At 37.7% G+C, this 17,095-nt stretch overlaps 3 protein-coding genes across 4 annotated transcripts; 2 read left to right on the forward strand and 1 right to left on the reverse strand.

Moving 5' to 3' along the window:
• Nucleotides 1–1,245: 1,245 nt before the first annotated feature.
• LOC121632115 (sphingomyelin synthase-related protein 1-like) lies at nt 1,246–14,469 on the reverse strand. Of its 2 annotated transcripts, XM_041973304.1 has the most exons (7): nt 14,437–14,469; nt 14,105–14,211; nt 5,483–6,058; nt 4,462–4,557; nt 4,226–4,343; nt 4,001–4,151; nt 1,246–2,939 (listed from the first exon to the last, which is right to left on the reverse strand). In XM_041973304.1, the coding sequence occupies exons 1-7, from the start codon at nt 14,452–14,454 to the stop codon at nt 2,635–2,637; spliced, it is 1,371 nt and encodes a 456-aa protein (XP_041829238.1). In that variant the 5' UTR covers nt 14,455–14,469; the 3' UTR covers nt 1,246–2,634. The 2 variants fall into 2 exon arrangements, with proteins under 2 accessions (XP_041829238.1, XP_041829237.1); XM_041973303.1 differs by lacking the exons at nt 14,105–14,211; nt 14,437–14,469 and adding an exon at nt 6,977–7,149.
• On the forward strand, nt 8,286–9,136 carry LOC121632121 (dual specificity protein phosphatase 13-like). The gene is made up of 3 exons (XM_041973309.1): nt 8,286–8,413; nt 8,528–8,745; nt 8,869–9,136. Exons 1-3 carry the CDS (start codon nt 8,286–8,288, stop codon nt 9,072–9,074), a joined length of 552 nt encoding a protein of 183 aa, XP_041829243.1. The 3' UTR covers nt 9,075–9,136.
• On the forward strand, nt 13,337–15,411 carry LOC121632118 (dual specificity protein phosphatase 13-like). Its single transcript, XM_041973308.1, has 3 exons — nt 13,337–13,502; nt 13,663–13,880; nt 14,375–15,411. The coding sequence occupies exons 1-3, from the start codon at nt 13,375–13,377 to the stop codon at nt 14,584–14,586; spliced, it is 558 nt and encodes a 185-aa protein (XP_041829242.1). The 5' UTR covers nt 13,337–13,374; the 3' UTR covers nt 14,587–15,411.
• The last annotated feature ends 1,684 nt before the right edge of the window (nt 15,412–17,095 follow it).

Raw genomic sequence — 17,095 nt, forward strand, 5'->3', positions numbered from 1 at the left:
AAAATTTAGAAGTGTATGTTGTGCCAGACTAAAATTGGAGGGACATGGAAAAAATTTTTTATCTACCCTGATTGATCTAAGCACCAATTTTATTATCTTTATAGGAGCTATTTTAATTCTTATTATTTGAAATTAGTAGTATTTTCGTGATAAATTCGAGCGAAAAGAGCGCCGGCAAGTAGAAGACCTCTATTTCACCATGGTAACCAATACGCCAATGCAGATCCCTGGTTCATGTAATGCATAATATTAGCTTACTCAAAGAGATTTAGGTGGTACTAGTAAATAGGGCAAATTATCACTTTGGAATTTTCCCAATTGATTGTTTAGCCCATAGCATTTTTTTCTTTTCAATTTTTTTCTTTTAATTATTTTTTCAGAAAAATATTAAACTTACTGTTTCATCATGCCGCATAAAATCGGATTATTAAATAAAAACTGATTTTGCATATGTGGTGCTAAACATCTAAATGTGTGTTTTGTAAGTTCAATTAGTCTCTAATAAGTAGTAAAATTGTATAAATTTTAAACATTTAAACAATACCCCAAAATAATCATTTTGGTTGCAATGCCACATAAGGTTTTTCTTGTTCATAACAAATTTGAGTGTAATGTGTATAATTGAACAAACCAAACACCCATTATGAGGTTGTAAAAGTTTAGTTATTGACAGACATGTCAATCCTTTTTTTATGTGGCTTGGATGAACCCAAGTGTTAAACTAGAAGCACTCAGAGTGCAGACCTCAGCTATACCATTGTCCCCTCCCCAACCCTTTGATTGTGGCCATTATTTTTGAGCTAGAAATTCTAATGGCAAAATTATCCCCATACTAAAGAATTCTTTAAAAAAAAATCCAGGATCCAGGCAGTGACCCGGTCACCCCCAAAATCTAATCACTTGTTCCTTATTCCATTTCTGAGATTCCCTGAAAATTTAACCAAAATCCACCCACAACTTTTGAGTTATGTTGCCAACAGACAAACCAATGCCACCGAAAACATAACGAGCACCTTGGCAGAGGCAGAGGTAATAATAAATGTAAAGAGCTTTGTGTAGTTTCCTCATTCCCTTACCTTACAAAAAACTAAAAATTTAAAGTACAATTTCATTTATACACATTTGCTAAAATGTACAAAAACATTAGCTTTCAAGAATACTGTGAAAAGTATTTTGAAATGACAGAATTTAAAAGAAATTTTGTCCATGATGTCTACATATGATGGCTTTTCAGGAAGCATGGGAAAACATACAAAAACTGTTTTTTAGCTCTTTAATGTTGAAAACGACTGACAACAAACATGTAACATGGATCTGAACACAACTTTTCGTAATGAAAAGTTATGTTAGCATGTTCATGTTTCTTACATGCTGCAATGACCAAAGCGACAGTTTCTGACTACAGTGGCAAATTTCACCAAATGAGATGTAGAGCATAATTTCAAAATCAACATTACACTTAAAAAGCACATTATGTTTTAAATACATAGTTTAAAGCAACTGTAAACATATTTCTCCATGTGCGTGTTGCTGTAACTCTGTATGAGGAAATATAAAAATACTTATCAACATTTATAAAAGGAAATAAATTAATATAAACAAACGCATACAAATTTTAGGGTCTGTTCAGTACAACTTAATGTCAAAGCATTAATTTCAGGGAAAGCTCATACTTGGTCTCAGTCTGGTAATTTACAAAGCATTGTAATCTATTTTACCTAAAAATTAGACACATATTTAACAGTAAACATCAAAAGATCTTTAACATTTTCTACACAATGAAATCTATCATTAAATCACTCAAGGAAGTTGGCAAATGGTATTAAGACAAAATCGTCCAAGTATTTGGCTGATAGTGACATTACCTTGAATGTATCTTTTCTAGGAAAAAAGCAGGCTATGTCAACAGAAACTTCAAGCAAGAGACACTTGATTCAATGCTGTTTATCTAACAGTAACCATGAATTTATCTCAGTCTTTTTTAATATCATCAAAAGTGACATGATGATTTTAAGGAATGTAGAAACAGTTTATGGCATCCTTAACTAAACATCACAAAAACTGATACTTCTTGTACAGCGTAATGTAGATCTATACATATTGCTTTAACAGTGATCTGAGTAGAAATTAGTCTGGGATATAAGAAAAAAAAAAACTTCCTTCAATCCAGATCAAAACTTTGACATGATCAGGTTCTGTATTTGTACAGAAAGTAGTAGATAACTATAAACATATACCTGGATTTCTTCTATTGAGTGTGGTCTAAATTCTTTTTAATAGGTGCAATTCAAGTTGGGAAGTACTCTGAAATGCTATTTACGCTACATGAAATCAAATCCCTTTGAAGAAAAAAATAAGAAAGCATTGAGTGTAACAAATTTCCACTCTGCCCAACCAAACCTAAGTTGATGGGGTCTTTTAGAAACACTAAGTTTTTGTTGGTTCTGCCTAAAAGTAAAGACAGAAGAAGCAGGTTATGGCTCTGTGTATCCCATCAGGCCTGTCAGTCCTGCCCTGACAGGATCACATCCATTGTCATTGTTGAGGACATCCCAGAACTCTTTAGTTGGCAACTTCACAAAGCAGATGAAACAGCACCACATAAGACTCATCTGGCAGTACTGCCCTGGTTCATTACCCTGTCAGCCTCCTCATCACGGTAGGTCTAGAGAAAGGCCAACAGTACTCGTTAGGGACTGGTCCATTGACGTTGCACTCAAAGAAGGAGAACATGGGGAACCAGATGCGGGCTCGCCGACTCTGCTGGTAGGCCCGGGTGTTGGCTAGGGTGTGGTAGTATAGGAAGAGTCTGGTAGTGATGTAGAAGGCTATGAACACATCAATGGAGTAGTGTTCATGAGCAGCCAAGATGAAGAAAATGCCAAAGAGATTGAGGACCCAGGACAAGGTGTGAATAAAGTTCCAGCTTCGTGGAGTGTCTGTGAGAAAGATTATTTGAAATACCATCAGAAATTATTCACATTGTTGAGTGTAAGACTTCTGTCATGTTCATGTTGTACTTGCTGCACCAGGTAAGAACACTGGATGGCAGCACAGGGAAACTGTTTTTATAACAGTGAGCGTCCCTTATGACTTACTTCCATTACTATCTGACGTTATAGCTTTTACAACAGCTCATAATGTACTTTCAGTAAGGTAATAAATGCAAGCCACGACCACCACTGTAACATTTTATGAACATCTTTGAAGAGCTCATGTTATTCTTATTGTGGTTTAAGCTCTTCTGTCACAAATAATTGTTTTAAATGAAACCTTTTACAGTTATTAAAATCAGTTTTCTAAGGATTTTGTATTAAAAAGTGAAGCCATTAAGAGGTCAAAATAGTCTTTATAGAGGCCAGAAATTATTACAGAGAGCAGAAGACTATTAAAATCAGGTAGTGAGGTCACTTTGACACTAGAAGTACTTATCTAAAAGAACATTATAATCAGCCTCTCTTTTCACAAACAGTGATCTTAGAATAACAAAGCACTGTGTGTGTGTTCATATAAATTTAGTGCAGACACATGACTCTCTGGGTGTAACAGTTTTTCTTTGGAAAAGTAAACTTATATATAAGAGCGCTGCCTTTGACTCGCTGTGTTTCTGAATGCCCTGGATTTTTAAAAAAATTCCATTACTGTAGACTTTTTTCTAAAACGATAAATCCAAAAGAGCTGAGCTTTGTTGTTTTGCTGTTTGTTTTTTCTACTAAATCAAATCATTAAAAAACCTTCATAATCCATAAAAATGTAAAAGACCAATTCCCCTAAATCTATCTCAAATTCTTTGGACATTAACAGTGACTAAGGGTTATTATTCAGCAATCTAGTTGAATCATTATTAATCATAAAAAAAAAAATCCATGCCCATTTCACAATAACCCAAAGATTAAATATTTTAATTTTGCAATAAGAACTCATTTTGTATCGACAACAAATACACACAAAGAAAATTACTGAAATTCACAGCGAGACTGTGTCAACAAGAGCTACTCACACTCAGTAACGAAGAAGTTAAGCATGGTGAGGACGACTGTGTGGCCGCTGAACATGTAGTCGCCACATGTATGCACTCCAGTCAGAGTCATCCCAAAACCGCTCCAGATGGCAATGGCCCGCTGCAGTTTGGCCCACATGTCACCGTACATCTAGAAAGAATGAACTAAACTTGTAAATCATGCCCAATTTAAAAGTTAAAGATGTTTAAAAGTTGCAACCATACCTTTCCTGAGCACTGCAGGTGTTGTCCTGGCACAGACAGGGATGTGACAAACATGGTGATGCACCGCAGCATGAAAACCGTCCCCATCAGGCTGCACATGCGCCGCAAAAGGATGGACCTACATGTCAGAATAAACAGTGAGTCTGAGCATGACATAGTGCTGATCTAAGGAGAACACTTAAAATCTAACAACACAACTGCCTATGTGATGGTGCAAAACATTGTCCGTACTCCACCTGTGTTTATGCAGCAGCAGAACCAGCAGCCAGATGTTACAGAGGATCACCCCACACGCTTCAGCCATGGCAAAGGCCCACGGTATTCTAGGCACGCTGTTGAAAAGGAAAACACTAATGGTAAAACAAGTATTAATCTATATTTTGCTTGTTTATCAGTGCAAAAAAAAAGCAATTTCTATGAGAATCACTGGTTGTTTGACATCCTGACTGACATATCACTTTTTTCCCCAACAGGCCATACTTTTCTAAATCAAGTATCTTTCATTATAAAAATGTATGATTGATTTAACCAATTTAATTATCTTTTTTAAGTCAAGAATATGGAAACTCCTAAATTCTGCAGAATAAGCTCAGAAGGCAGGGGTCCTCTTGTGGCCTGTCAGTGACCATTAAGCACAACGTAGACCAGTGCCATCTGGCATGTTGTATCTCTAGTTTAAAATATAATCCAAGGCATAAAGGGGACAAAAAAGGTTAAATGTTTCCCAAGCATGCTTGTCTTAAAAAAAAGAAAAAATCTATATTTTTATAAACAAAATATGCAATTAAGCAGTATATAACACTCATTAAATTCAAATTAAATCTTTAAGAATGTAACTGGCTAGATAAGCTTGCCTCAGCAGGACTTGTTTCCCCAAATGCACAGCAACAATTCCCTGAAATCAGCTCTCTCATTAAGCTAAGACATTCCATGCAAAGCTCAAAGCAAGTCATAAACAAAGGGTCAAACTTCAAACTAGGCCATGTGAAAAAAAAACCTCAAAGATCTCTGTGATCTAAAACTAGCCCTTCAGGAATATGTGAGGACAATAATAGAAACTTGTTTTAATTAAGTAGGGCGGTTATAACATCTACCATCTGGTGCGATATTCTAACAGCCAATAAAATATATATATATATTTCTTTTTTTTTCTTATTTTTTTTTTAAGTCTGTGGCATTTCTCTGCTGATTAATGCTTTTCTATTTCTTTGTGGCATATTTAAGGTTTGCAAGTCTCTTGCGAGCAGTCACACCCACCTGTCTAGGAAAATATCTGGCAGTGGAGGGTACGTGCGCATATCTGGCACCCTTTCGTGTACTATCACCATGACAAAGGACGTGAACCCGAACACAAACACAACATAGACAGAGCTTAGCACCGTCTTCCAGTATTCAGGATCAAGGCGCCTCATCTGCTGCTTGTATTTCCCATTTGTGTACTGGTGATACTCCTCTCCAACTGGTGCTGTGTCTGTGCTGTCACAGTCTCTGCCTGGTTCTCCATTACACAGCCAGTCCAAGCTGGCTCCTGAACCTGTAGGAGAGTGGCCATCAAAGGGAACACCTAGCTCCTCCAACACATCAATGTTCTGTTTCTGAAGCTTGCGGATGGACACCATCAGCCTCTTGATGTCCCCCAGCACCTTGAGCTCCAGAGGCGGTGAACGGAGGTCATACTCAGTGAGGGCGAGGAGACTGGTACCATCCAGTCGATGCTTGTTGCACAACAGGTCCACATAGTCGCAGAACCCCTCTTCCTTCAGCCACTTGGCCACATGTTTGGGCGTCCAGCGACGGACACTCAGTTGTGTCATGTCCTCCTCACTTTGGTGGCTGTAGAGAAGAATATAATGTCAAAAGAAAAGCTTAAATGAGTTTGTTCCTTTACTGCTAATATAAACCTTCTCACTTAAAAGGTTATCTTAAGAAAAAGTTGAATACCCTACAAAAAAATGTCTCTCTTTCACTGAGTCAGCAATGCCAAACAAACCCTGCAAGACTGCAAAGTAGACAGAAAATTAAACCCCTTTGTGAAAAAATTCTAAGCAATCAACAAGCTTAAGATCACAGGGAGGCTGAGAATTCACAACTTGAGCAACTGCATTAAGCAAACACTGGCAAGAATTAGCCAACTCCAGATTGCAGTTTACTGGAAACCACACCCCAAAGATGGAAAAAGTCATGGAGCAAACATACTTCCTAACCAGCAGACAGACAGTAAGCTCAGACATTTAGAGCTCGGAATGAATAATGATTAGTTTCCCCGAAATTAGGAGCTAAGACCATCCCACACAGTACAGGACATACTTAGTTTAAAATCAACTTTAGTGGCATTGAATAAAATCCTCATGTCCAATCTGCTCTAGGACTGACTGATATTTATATATTTCACACATTCTAACATCCAAGTGAACAAATAATTTGGTATTGTGGTTTCAGTGATTTAAGGAACAAATATCACTAACTTTATCTTGCTTAAAGTATCCACCTAGATTAACCCAAACAAGCCAATATCAGGTCAGATGTGGCTTTTTCTTCTGCTCAGATAGCTTCGTACAGTATCTTATAACTAAAACAGGCCACCAAGGTAACTCCCACGATAAGTACGCCTGATTTAACCGCAAAACAAAATAAAATAACACATTTCATTCAATCACTGCAACCCCTGCCCCACAGGCCAATTCAGTCCTTGCTAAAGACAGAAAGCTAGCTTTCGCTAGCTTGAGCAATACGTAATTTATGCTCACTCACCCGGTCTGAGCTGTAACTGGAGAGGACACAGGAATTATTTATTCAACTAACTAACTAACCGGCATCGACCGGGAATTAGCAAGAATCGTATTAGCAAAATTTGTTCCAATAACACGAGCATAGTGAAAATCATTTCGTCTTAACTCGCGCTGGCTAGCTTTACTGTTGACAAGCCGGAGCGGTAATGTGTATAATATGTGCGCACTTGAAATGGGCTACATACGGCTTGGCCGAAGCAGACCAACAGCGACACTTGGTGGTCGAAATAGCGTCTGTATTTAGCATTTTTATGTTATGGCAATGCCCAGAGTTGGACTACTATGATATTTGAAACAGTTTACAAAAGACAAATTACATGGCAAGTTTTGCTATTAGTCATATAATGCATTTGATTACATAAAATTAAACTTAACTAAATACATCTGGATTGCATTAGTAATATTTCATATGTTAAAATATACGATTTATTCAAAGGTTATTCAATTTTCTATTTAAATATTTCTAAGCATTTTTAGTTCTAATAAAATTGATTGATCATATTTAGTACTTAAAGTTGGTGAAATCAAAATATTTAAAAACATGACAAAAGTACAAAAAATTGTACTGCACAAACTATAGGTGTAAAGTGTGTTCTATTAAAAACCACATAGGATACAGTTGTTGTTTTGTTTTGTTTTTGTTTTGTTTTTTTGTTTTTTGTTTGTTTTTTTTGTTTTGTTGCTTCTTTTCGTCATTGTTTAGTAACAATTTTTTTTTTTTTTTAAATGAAGTTTATTCAAAATATTCATCTCTGGTTTTCACAAACTCATTCTAAGAGAAAAAGATAAACATCAGCCTGGAAAAGCTAAAGTGGTGATCTAAGATAACATAGTTTTTTCACACAGAATTTGTCAGAGTAAATCATCCGAGTAAAAAAGATGCTGTTACTGTGCTGTTTAATTTGTTTAAATTTTGAAAATGTAATTAGAATTTAATCAAGAAATATTTGATAATTAAACAGTAATTACTTATATTCCTAATGTAATCTTGTAATTGTATTTCATAACCCCAACCACTTCTACTCTGTTGCAACCAAACGCTAACAAATAAAACTTTGAAATAAAGCACCCTTTATAAAGATTTAGAGGTGTAAAGTTAGTCAACATTAAGAGAGTAGGTCACTGTTTTAATTTTAGAAATGCGGCACCTGTTCATGTCAGTATCAGCATGGCTCTAGTAAAGTCTCAGCAATTAAAGGTTATCCAAATGGTAGCTTCAGGGTAGCATTTTGTAGGTAAATTAAATGTATTGTCACCATCAAATTTATAATATGCAGGAAAAAGATGCTGTTTCTCTTCTCACTCCTTCTGTAAAAGAGCTGCAGAGGGTTTTGTATGGAGGTAAAAGATTTGGGAACCATGTGGATGAAGTTTGGCCTAACTTGTTAATTGGGGATATGTAAGTGTTAAGCATTGTTCTTGACCAGTAGATCAATAAATAGATTTTTTTTTAATTAAAATATTTTTTCTCCAATATGTTGACAAATATGATAACTTTTTCTTTTGCTTTTAGGTCTGTGGCCAATGATCGCTATAGTCTATGGAAGCTGGGAATCACTCATGTTGTGAATGTAGCTCATGGGAGGATGTACTCTCAGGGAAGTCATGACTTCTACGGACCCACTGTGGATTATTATGGAGTTCCTGCTGATGACTCGCCATCTTTTGACCTCTCTCGTTATTTCTTTCCTTCAGCTGAGTACATTCAGAATGCACTTGACACAAATGGTGGTAAATGCCCATCATATTGCTTCAATAGCAGTGTTTTCTCCATGTCTCTCATATTATTCAGAATGAAATACATAATTTTCCACTTAATTTACACTTGCTGCAATCTATTTTCCTCTTCTCCAGCTCAGGTTTTAGTCCATTGTGCAGTTGGAGTGAGCAGATCAGCCTCCCTGGTCCTAGCCTATCTGATGATCCACCATCACTACACCCTGCTAGAGGCGATCAATAAGGTCAAAGAGCGTAGGTGGATTTTCCCAAACAAAGGATTCCTCAAACAGCTTTGTGCTTTGGATAAGAAACTACACATTAGAAATTCACATCAAGAATAGACACATAGTCCAACATACAGAACTTTGAATGTCAGTGTACTTCAACTTTAAACAGTTTGTTTCAGGAAAGGTGCCAAATTACATTTATTACCTCATTCTCTGATGGTGCTTGATGTAAATTTTGCAACTTGTTTTAACTCTCATGACATCAGAGGTGAGCATTGAATTGCTTTTAGAGTGGAAAACTAGACAAAATGAATAAACTAATCTGAAATGTGGTGGGATAATTAATTAATCCAAAAGCTGTATTCAGTGATTCTATTCCTAAAAAATAAAACAAACCTTCATTAATGGCATATTGTTTTGAAGATTTGTGTTAGGGTATCATTAAAAGTACAATATAAGAGCATTTTGTGTTAAAAGTTGTCAACAGGTGGCATTTTTGTGGTAATCCTTGACATTGTTCATCTACCCTTTTAATTAATTTAGTTGTTCGTGTTTTCGATTGCAGCCAGTGACAGTAGTCAGTAGCTTGGTGTGGTGGCACACAATCCAACTCTCCTCTTGCTGCAGGTTCTAGTTAGACTGATCTTCCAGCTGCAGGTCATGCAGTGCAGTTCATCCACAGGACAGACATACAGGAGAGGCAGATCAAGTGGCATTAGTAGTGTTTTCATCACAATGTCGTGAATTTGATGCAGACTTTTGAAATGTTGCCTGGCAAATAATATGCATCAGGTTACTTTTACACAGACTTCGATGTAGCAAATAAATTGGGCTGCAAGAAAACATAAAATAAAGGAGAAATAAGCAAGACTAGCTGCATTGGTTACAAACAACAGAAAAATGAGGATAGATCTTAGGGATTTGTTTTAGCTGAGTATGTCGTATTTATTCATTCCTGTCAGTAAGAACTGAATGTGTTTATCATTCATAACCAGAAACAGCTGATTCTTGTTGTAATGAGTCATATGAGAAACACTGTTGTGTCAAAACTGGTTTGCAACAGATGTTTCCATCCCTCCTTATGTCAATGAACTCCTAATTTAAAAGGGGATAAACTACCTCAAGCAAGCTTCTTTTTTCAGATTTTTCCCTCTCATATGCTGTTTCTAAATGGACAACTTTCCCACATACATCAGTAAACACTGAAAACATTTAGAAAAACCTGTTCCTTTTTTCTTTTTTTTTCTTTCTTGCCATCCATCCATTTTCTTGCCGTTAAACCATGTTCATGGAGACAGCTTCCTGAGCAGGGAAGCCCAGCCTTCCATCTACCTAGCCACATTTTCCATCTCATCCAGTGGGATCCCAAGGCGTTCTCTCTGGAGATCTGGCCCGATGAAACCAACAGAACTATTTCATCTGTAAAAAGCAGAGATCAAATCCTGAGGCCACTAAACCAGTTCCCCTCAACGCCTTGGCTGGGCCTAGAAACTAGCCCCGGACCAGACCTAGACCAAGCTGGACAATTGAACAGCTTGAACAAGGGTGTCCGGTACTCCATACTTCCTAAGCACCCCCACAGGAGTCCACAAACAGCAAACAGGTCTTTAGGGGAGGGAACAGACCAAGCACAGCTCAACAACCCCTATAATGCAGAATCAAGGTTTCGCTTGCCCGGTCAGGCTCAACCAGAAAGGGTAACATGCTCCCAGTGAGAGGCACTGAGTAGGTGTGGGCGTACTCATTACCCCCCGACTTGGTGCCTCTACATTGGGGTTTACTGTGGTGGATGACAGGGTAGCCTCCCTCCGCCTTTGGGTTGGGGGACAGGTCCTGATTGTTGTTTGTGCCTACACACCAAACAGAAGTTCAGAGAACCAACCCTTTTTGAAAGCCAATTCATAAATGGTGCGTAAGGGTGAGTAAAGACAACTTTCACCTCTGGCAAATTTTTGACTATGTCCAAAGTTAGGCAAGCAACACTGAGTCAGAGTGGACTGCGTTCCATGCCTTTACTGTTGAGATGGCAAACCAGAACTGTGGCTGTAAGGTCATTGGTGCCTGTCGCAGCAGTAATCCCCAAACTGGTTGGTGGACATCAGCAAATTGATGCTGTCTGGAGGCAGCTGACACCGGCAGGCCAACTGGAAAGCGGCTTCAGCAGATGCTGAGGCAAAAACTTTGGCCATGAAGAATAAAAAGAAAGCCACAACGCATATATGAGAAGATAAGGCCCAAGATTGTTGGTCACTTCACTTTGTTTCAGGCAAAATGAGACTTGGCCTCTTTTCCATGACTCTGCTAGTTCAAGTTCTGTATTTACAGGGCTGATAGTATAAGCCACAGAACCAAGCACTAGATCAGAGAAATGAAAACTTATTTCCCTACAGATTCAAAGAGGTTAGAGTCACAATCCCATGTGAACACCTCTGCACACTGCCACACAAAACCTTTTCTCTGTAAATGACTTTACCAAGAGGTTCATCAGTCAAAAAGTTAGCAGGTAGCTTAGCAACAGATGGATGGAAAGATAGAAAGGAAAATCTTGTTCTTGCACAATTGTGGTAAATCAGTAATAACTTTACTTTAAAAAAAATGTTCACACCTTACAAAATTATATTGTAACTAAATTGCAAGCTTCAAGGCAGATTTCCTACAATAACCATTTAATTAAGCTGCTTGTTGAGCTCAATTTCAGTTCTACAACACATCAGGCTAGCTCATTTCAGAGTAGCTTTTAAAGCAAGCTAGCTTGATATCATTTACCCTGTCAAGAGATTGGCTGTTTGAGGACAATATTTGAATAAATTACAGATTTACAGCTTGTGTATAGTACTGATAACTAAGTTTGATTCTCGCCAATGATTTTGCTTGCTTGCTTGATAACCTGGTAAAGCTTTACTTTTGTCTTGATGTAAAACTGACCCATGCTGTAAAAATGTCCTTTCTAACATTAAAATCCCAGAGTGTCCCCAGCAGAAACAGACATTGCTGTATCTTGAGAAAAGGACAGACAGCTGTAAATCTCCACGGCCTGAAGGTCCCAATCTAACATTTGTACACGGACCAAGGGATGTGTCTCTTCGTTTAGTTTGTCAAATGATGTCAATCAGATTTTGTAGCATTTGTGTACATTGGTGTTGTACCTAACTATGAATGCACATGCCTCAACATAACCAAACAAAAATGATTGGTTATGTTTAAGCAGCAAATTTATGTGATCAGGGCAGGAGAAGGATTAGATGGATTTAGATTTTTTTAGGTTATAGTAAGTTTTTGTATAACACACATATCTATAACAGTCTCAAACAATTTAAATGCTACTTAGCATCTTTATATGACTGTTTAAAACACAGCTGAACCTGAGACTGCTTTTTATTATCACCTTACTTGATCCAGAATGATACAGCATGACTCCATCCCTTCTTTGAGATCCATCAGTTTGCTGTTGAATAAAAATGAGACATTAAGTTTGCTCCTGTAGTGTCAAAATCAAGTCAAGATTCATACCGTATTTGTAAAAAAAACTTCTTTACCACTTAGTCCCTCACAAAAACGCACAACTCACTTCACTTAAACAGTACACTTTTTACATGGATAACAGCTCAACTAACAGTTATAAAACATATTCACATTAAATTTTATGTAGCCTACATATCAGGTGGGATTTGTCGTTTTACACATATTGAGCAGAAGCAACATTTTAAATAATAAATCAATAACTTTCTCCAGGTCAACACTGACCTGCAGACATTTATTGACAAATTGTACATGCAACATCAGCACTGGCATTTCATAACACATTTTACAAACATAGTTCACACCCTGAAGAAGAAAAAGTCATTAAATATCATGGTGTTAATAGAACTTAAATAAGTTTTTTTTCCTTTTTCATTTTAAAAGCTAAAATGTGTTAAATTGACCTGCAGCATAATAAGGAAGTTAAAAGAACCAGTTCTGCAGCATGGGGGGCTATGTCATATGCAGCCAACAGCAAAGCTTAGTTTTGTTTTACTTTGATGTATATATGAGAGGAGTAAACAAGCAACACAAAGCTGTTAAAATATTTTGCTTCCCTATATGCTGAATTACATCCAGAAAAAGCAGTTCTCTTTAACAATTTGTCCATAATTACACTCAATTATCACTGCTTAATAGAACGATTCATTGCTATACGAGGCTTATTAAATTAGTCCCTCAGCACTGTGAAAAGCAGAGCCCGTGCTGCACTGTTTGTTGTTCTGCCCTCTGCACGAGTAAGACTACACGCTAGGTTAAGCACTAAATTGGGTAACTGTCCAGTGACAGCACCTGCTCACACTGATCATCTTGTGCTGGAGAAAGACTGGAACTGCTTTAGTACAACAAACATTTTGGCCGGCAGTCGATCCAAGACAAGGTATTTGGATGCAAAATGTCAACCCTGAAAGACAAGAAAAAAGAATATCTAACTGTAAAGGATCTGCAGAAGGTCTTGGACTCCTGTACGCTGCAACTGAATCAAATCGATGAGGTGTGGCCGAACATATTCATAGGAAATGTGTAAGTATGCTAAGTATGTTAAGACACTTAATGTTAAACTCCAAAGGTCTGTATAATAACTCCTTCCACATGTTGAATCATTCTGGCTTAAAATCATTGTGCTGTCAAGTGTAGCTTTCACACACGTCTTGAACTTCTTTCTGTCTCTTTGTCTTGCTAGGGCAGTAGCCCAAAACAAGGCTGCCTTGCTGAAATTAGGTATAACTCATGTGTTAAATGCTGCTCACTCCAAACAAGGCAGCATAGGGAACCAAAGCTTTTATGGCAACGACTTTGTGTATTGTGGCATTCCAGCAGATGACTCGACGCATTTTGATCTGGATGTATACTTCCAGCCTGCTGCTGATTTCATTCATAAAGCCTTGAAGTCACCTGGTGGTAAGAACCCTGCCAAATACCTCCCCCTACAGCACATTTGCCAGAGCTTTCTCTTTTTGAAATATAATGTTTTTTTCTCATTCAGTAAATACTTAATAGAGTTAACCCATCCACTTAAGTTCTCCCATCATGCTCTCCTTTCAGTGTCACCTGTCACTGCACTGTAACACACCTTGTACTGGTATAAAAATCTCTTTTCAGCCAGCAGTAATAATAAGTCTTACCTTGCAGAATTTAAGTCTATAATGTGACCATGGCTCCTTTCAAAGAAGCTATCAAGTAGAGGACGAGTTGGGATTAAAGAGACAGTCGGCCCCGTCTGCAAAGGGACCTTAAATGAACAAAGACGATGAATTGTGGGCTCTATTTTTAGCTCACAGCAGGGAGAAAAGAAAGGCCACAGTGTGAGATGGGCAGTCATGTATGATATTAATAAGACTGAGGCCTCTCACTAATCCTTCCCTCACACCTCTCTTTCTCTTCATCTTTTCCAGGCAAGGTTCTGGTGCACTGCATCATGGGAATGAGCCGCTCGTCGACCTTGGTGTTGGCGTACCTCATGATCTACCATCATCTCCCGCTCAAAAAGGCTTTGCAGAAACTGATCCAGAAGAGAGCCATCTACCCCAACAGGAATTTTCTGGCTTTGCTGCTGGATATGGATCTTCAGCTGACAAGAAAAAAGAAGACGTGTCAGATCTTGTAGTTCAGAAGCTCTTGCACATTCAGCAACGCAGTTGTGTGGTTGTGTGTGAGGATGTGAGGCAGTTTGTCAGTCCAGTAGACCAGACTAAGACTTTTCTACAGAAGATATATTGTCGAGCAGTTTGGTTCAACACATGACTGAATTTCTGTTAGCCCTGAGTCTGACTAACATACCATGTTAGCATGTAAAAAGAACAGAAAAGCTCCATTAACTTTACAGAGCGTTTAGAAGTATTCAGATCTCTCCTCTTAGGTTGATTTATTGTAACCCTAAATCGCTCATTTATTTATTTCATTCTATTTGATTATTTTGTTTTTATTAATAACAAAGGAAAAACTTAAATGTCACATTGACATAAAGATTTAGCCCCTTAACCCAAATGAAGCACCTCTGGGAGAAAAGCCAGCATCAGTTCTTGGATCTTTAGGCTTATGAGGGTTTTTCATGCTCTTCTTGGATATCCTCAGAAGCTTAGGGGTTGATAGAGATTGTAATGTGAGCTTTTGACATGGGTCTTAAGCATTCTGGAGGGTTTCCTGTTTGCCTTTTGAAGCTTTGCTTTAGAACAGACTAGTTTCTGTGGTCCTGCTTCAGCAGAAACACTATCAACATGATACTGCCACCACTGTGCAAAACCATTGATGTGGAATTGGGAATATGAAGAGTGCCTTGTTTCCCTTTACACATTACACCTAGAATTGTGGCCATACAGTTTTTGATAAAGAAAGGGTAAAAAGAAAGAGTAAAAACCTTAAACTTTTATGTAACTTTCACACCACCTGATCGCTGTGCTATTAGTGTTTAAATCTGATTAGTGCTGTATTGATTGTCTTTGTTCACGTTTTTATTGCCACATTTAACATAATCACAAAACTGAATAATTATTAGTTTTTTGGCATTTAAATGAAACAAAATGTGGAAAATGTTAAGGGGCCTGATTGTTTGAGTGCACAGAATGTCTCAATCAATTCCAATTTACCATCAGTTTGTAAGCATGCATCAGTCTGTCAGCATTTGCCTTCTTCAGTCATTTTATTAGCATGCTAACATGCTAAGATACACTAATGCTGATTCCAAGTTGAAACCTGGTTGATATTGGATCAGTATTGTTGGTGAGAAGAGAGTTCCATGGAGTCATATTTTAAAAAAAGATACCATTTCAGTGCATTTAATTTCACATATATTGTCATTAATATGGAACAAAAAGAGTGTGTGCTGCAATCGAGACATTTCCAGGAAACTTTAATGCAGTGGTTCCCAAACTGGGGGGGGGGGGGGGGGGGGGGGGGGGCTAGAGGGGGTCCAGAGTTAAGCTGTCAGGAGTGGTGCAGCTAGGCAAAATAAAACTTACAGTTTTTGCACTGCTAACAAAATATGGACAATTTTTGTGAAAGTACCAGTACTAGGCTTGACCAGGTAATGGTCAAGTAATGGTAATGGTCAATAACGGGTAATGAAAAAAGTCTATAGTACAGGGGTGGCCAATGTCGGTCCTCAAAAGCCACAATCCCGCATGTTTTCCATGCATCCCTACACCAACACACCTGACTCTAATTAAACGGATCCAACAGCCTATAAGTATCTGCACAATGACTCATTGGTTTAAGTCAGGTGTGTAGGTACAGGGATGCATGAAAAACATGCACGATTGTGGCTCTCGAGGACCGACGTTGGCCACCCCTACTATAGTATGTTGTATATTTCAAAATATTAGCATCTGACACCATCTATGACACCAAACAAGCTGTAATGGCACTTTCCATCCTGAACACAAAAACAGCTTGTTGATTACTTCAGAAAAAAATTACTTAAATGTCGAAAAAGCGTTGTTTTAGTTAAGCAGCATCTGTCTCATCAAATTTTCAACTCACATGAAGTAGTTTGCTGTTTCCTGGTTTAAAATGTCTCATAGCAGAGGAACATATCATTCCTTCTGCCACTGACATGGTTTTAACTATAATTAGTGAAGTAGCAGCCAATAAATTAAAGACTATGTCATTACATTTGTTTGTTTTGTTGTAAGCATCAGGGTGCATGTGATAGTGGAATCAGGGGGGCCTTGACATTATTTTTGTCTATGTAAAGGGGGCCCTGCAGAAAAAGTTTGGGAACCACTGCCATAATGGGAGTATACACCAATGTTAAAAAAAAATAAGAACCCATACTTTAGAATAAAATTTCTTCAAGGATAACAACATGACAGTTTGCCCAGTCAGTGTAAGTAATATAAATGTTTATTAAGAGAATATACTGGGAACTGGTTGGTTACATTAGTAGATTTTTTTCACTACATGTCTCAGTAAAATATGGTGTAATTGTACACATACAATCAACGTCTTCTAATGGTATGAAAACTCTCATGGTTGGGTAAAGTAAGACTGGACCATAGTAATTTTTTAGATACATTTTCAACAGGAAAATGCTTAATCAGCATGATAACATTCAGAAAATCAACATACTAAAGCCATTATGTTTACAGGTTATTGTAAAGATGAGACAGTAACTGCAT

This window comes from Melanotaenia boesemani, chromosome 21 (assembly GCF_017639745.1).
Source record: "Melanotaenia boesemani isolate fMelBoe1 chromosome 21, fMelBoe1.pri, whole genome shotgun sequence".
In the NCBI taxonomy this organism is placed as follows: Eukaryota; Metazoa; Chordata; class Actinopteri; order Atheriniformes; family Melanotaeniidae; genus Melanotaenia; species Melanotaenia boesemani.

Bases quoted from the DNA above. Each gene is read 5' to 3' on its own strand.
- LOC121632115 (XM_041973304.1), bottom strand. The intron at 4,558-5,482 runs GTGGGTGTGACT...CCTTTTCAACAG, and splicing joins CCAGATATTTTCCTAGACAG to CGTGCCTAGAATACCGTGGG. The intron at 4,344-4,461 runs GTGGAGTACGGA...TCTGACATGTAG, and splicing joins CTGCTGCTGCATAAACACAG to GTCCATCCTTTTGCGGCGCA.
- LOC121632121 (XM_041973309.1), top strand. From the start codon at position 8,286: ATGCAGGAAAAAGATGCTGTTTCTCTTCTCACTCCTTCTGTAAAAGAG. The intron at 8,414-8,527 runs GTAAGTGTTAAG...TTTTGCTTTTAG, and splicing joins AACTTGTTAATTGGGGATAT to GTCTGTGGCCAATGATCGCT. The intron at 8,746-8,868 runs GTAAATGCCCAT...CCTCTTCTCCAG, and splicing joins TGCACTTGACACAAATGGTG to CTCAGGTTTTAGTCCATTGT.
- LOC121632118 (XM_041973308.1), top strand. From the start codon at position 13,375: ATGTCAACCCTGAAAGACAAGAAAAAAGAATATCTAACTGTAAAGGAT. The intron at 13,503-13,662 runs GTAAGTATGCTA...TTGTCTTGCTAG, and splicing joins AACATATTCATAGGAAATGT to GGCAGTAGCCCAAAACAAGG. The intron at 13,881-14,374 runs GTAAGAACCCTG...CATCTTTTCCAG, and splicing joins AGCCTTGAAGTCACCTGGTG to GCAAGGTTCTGGTGCACTGC.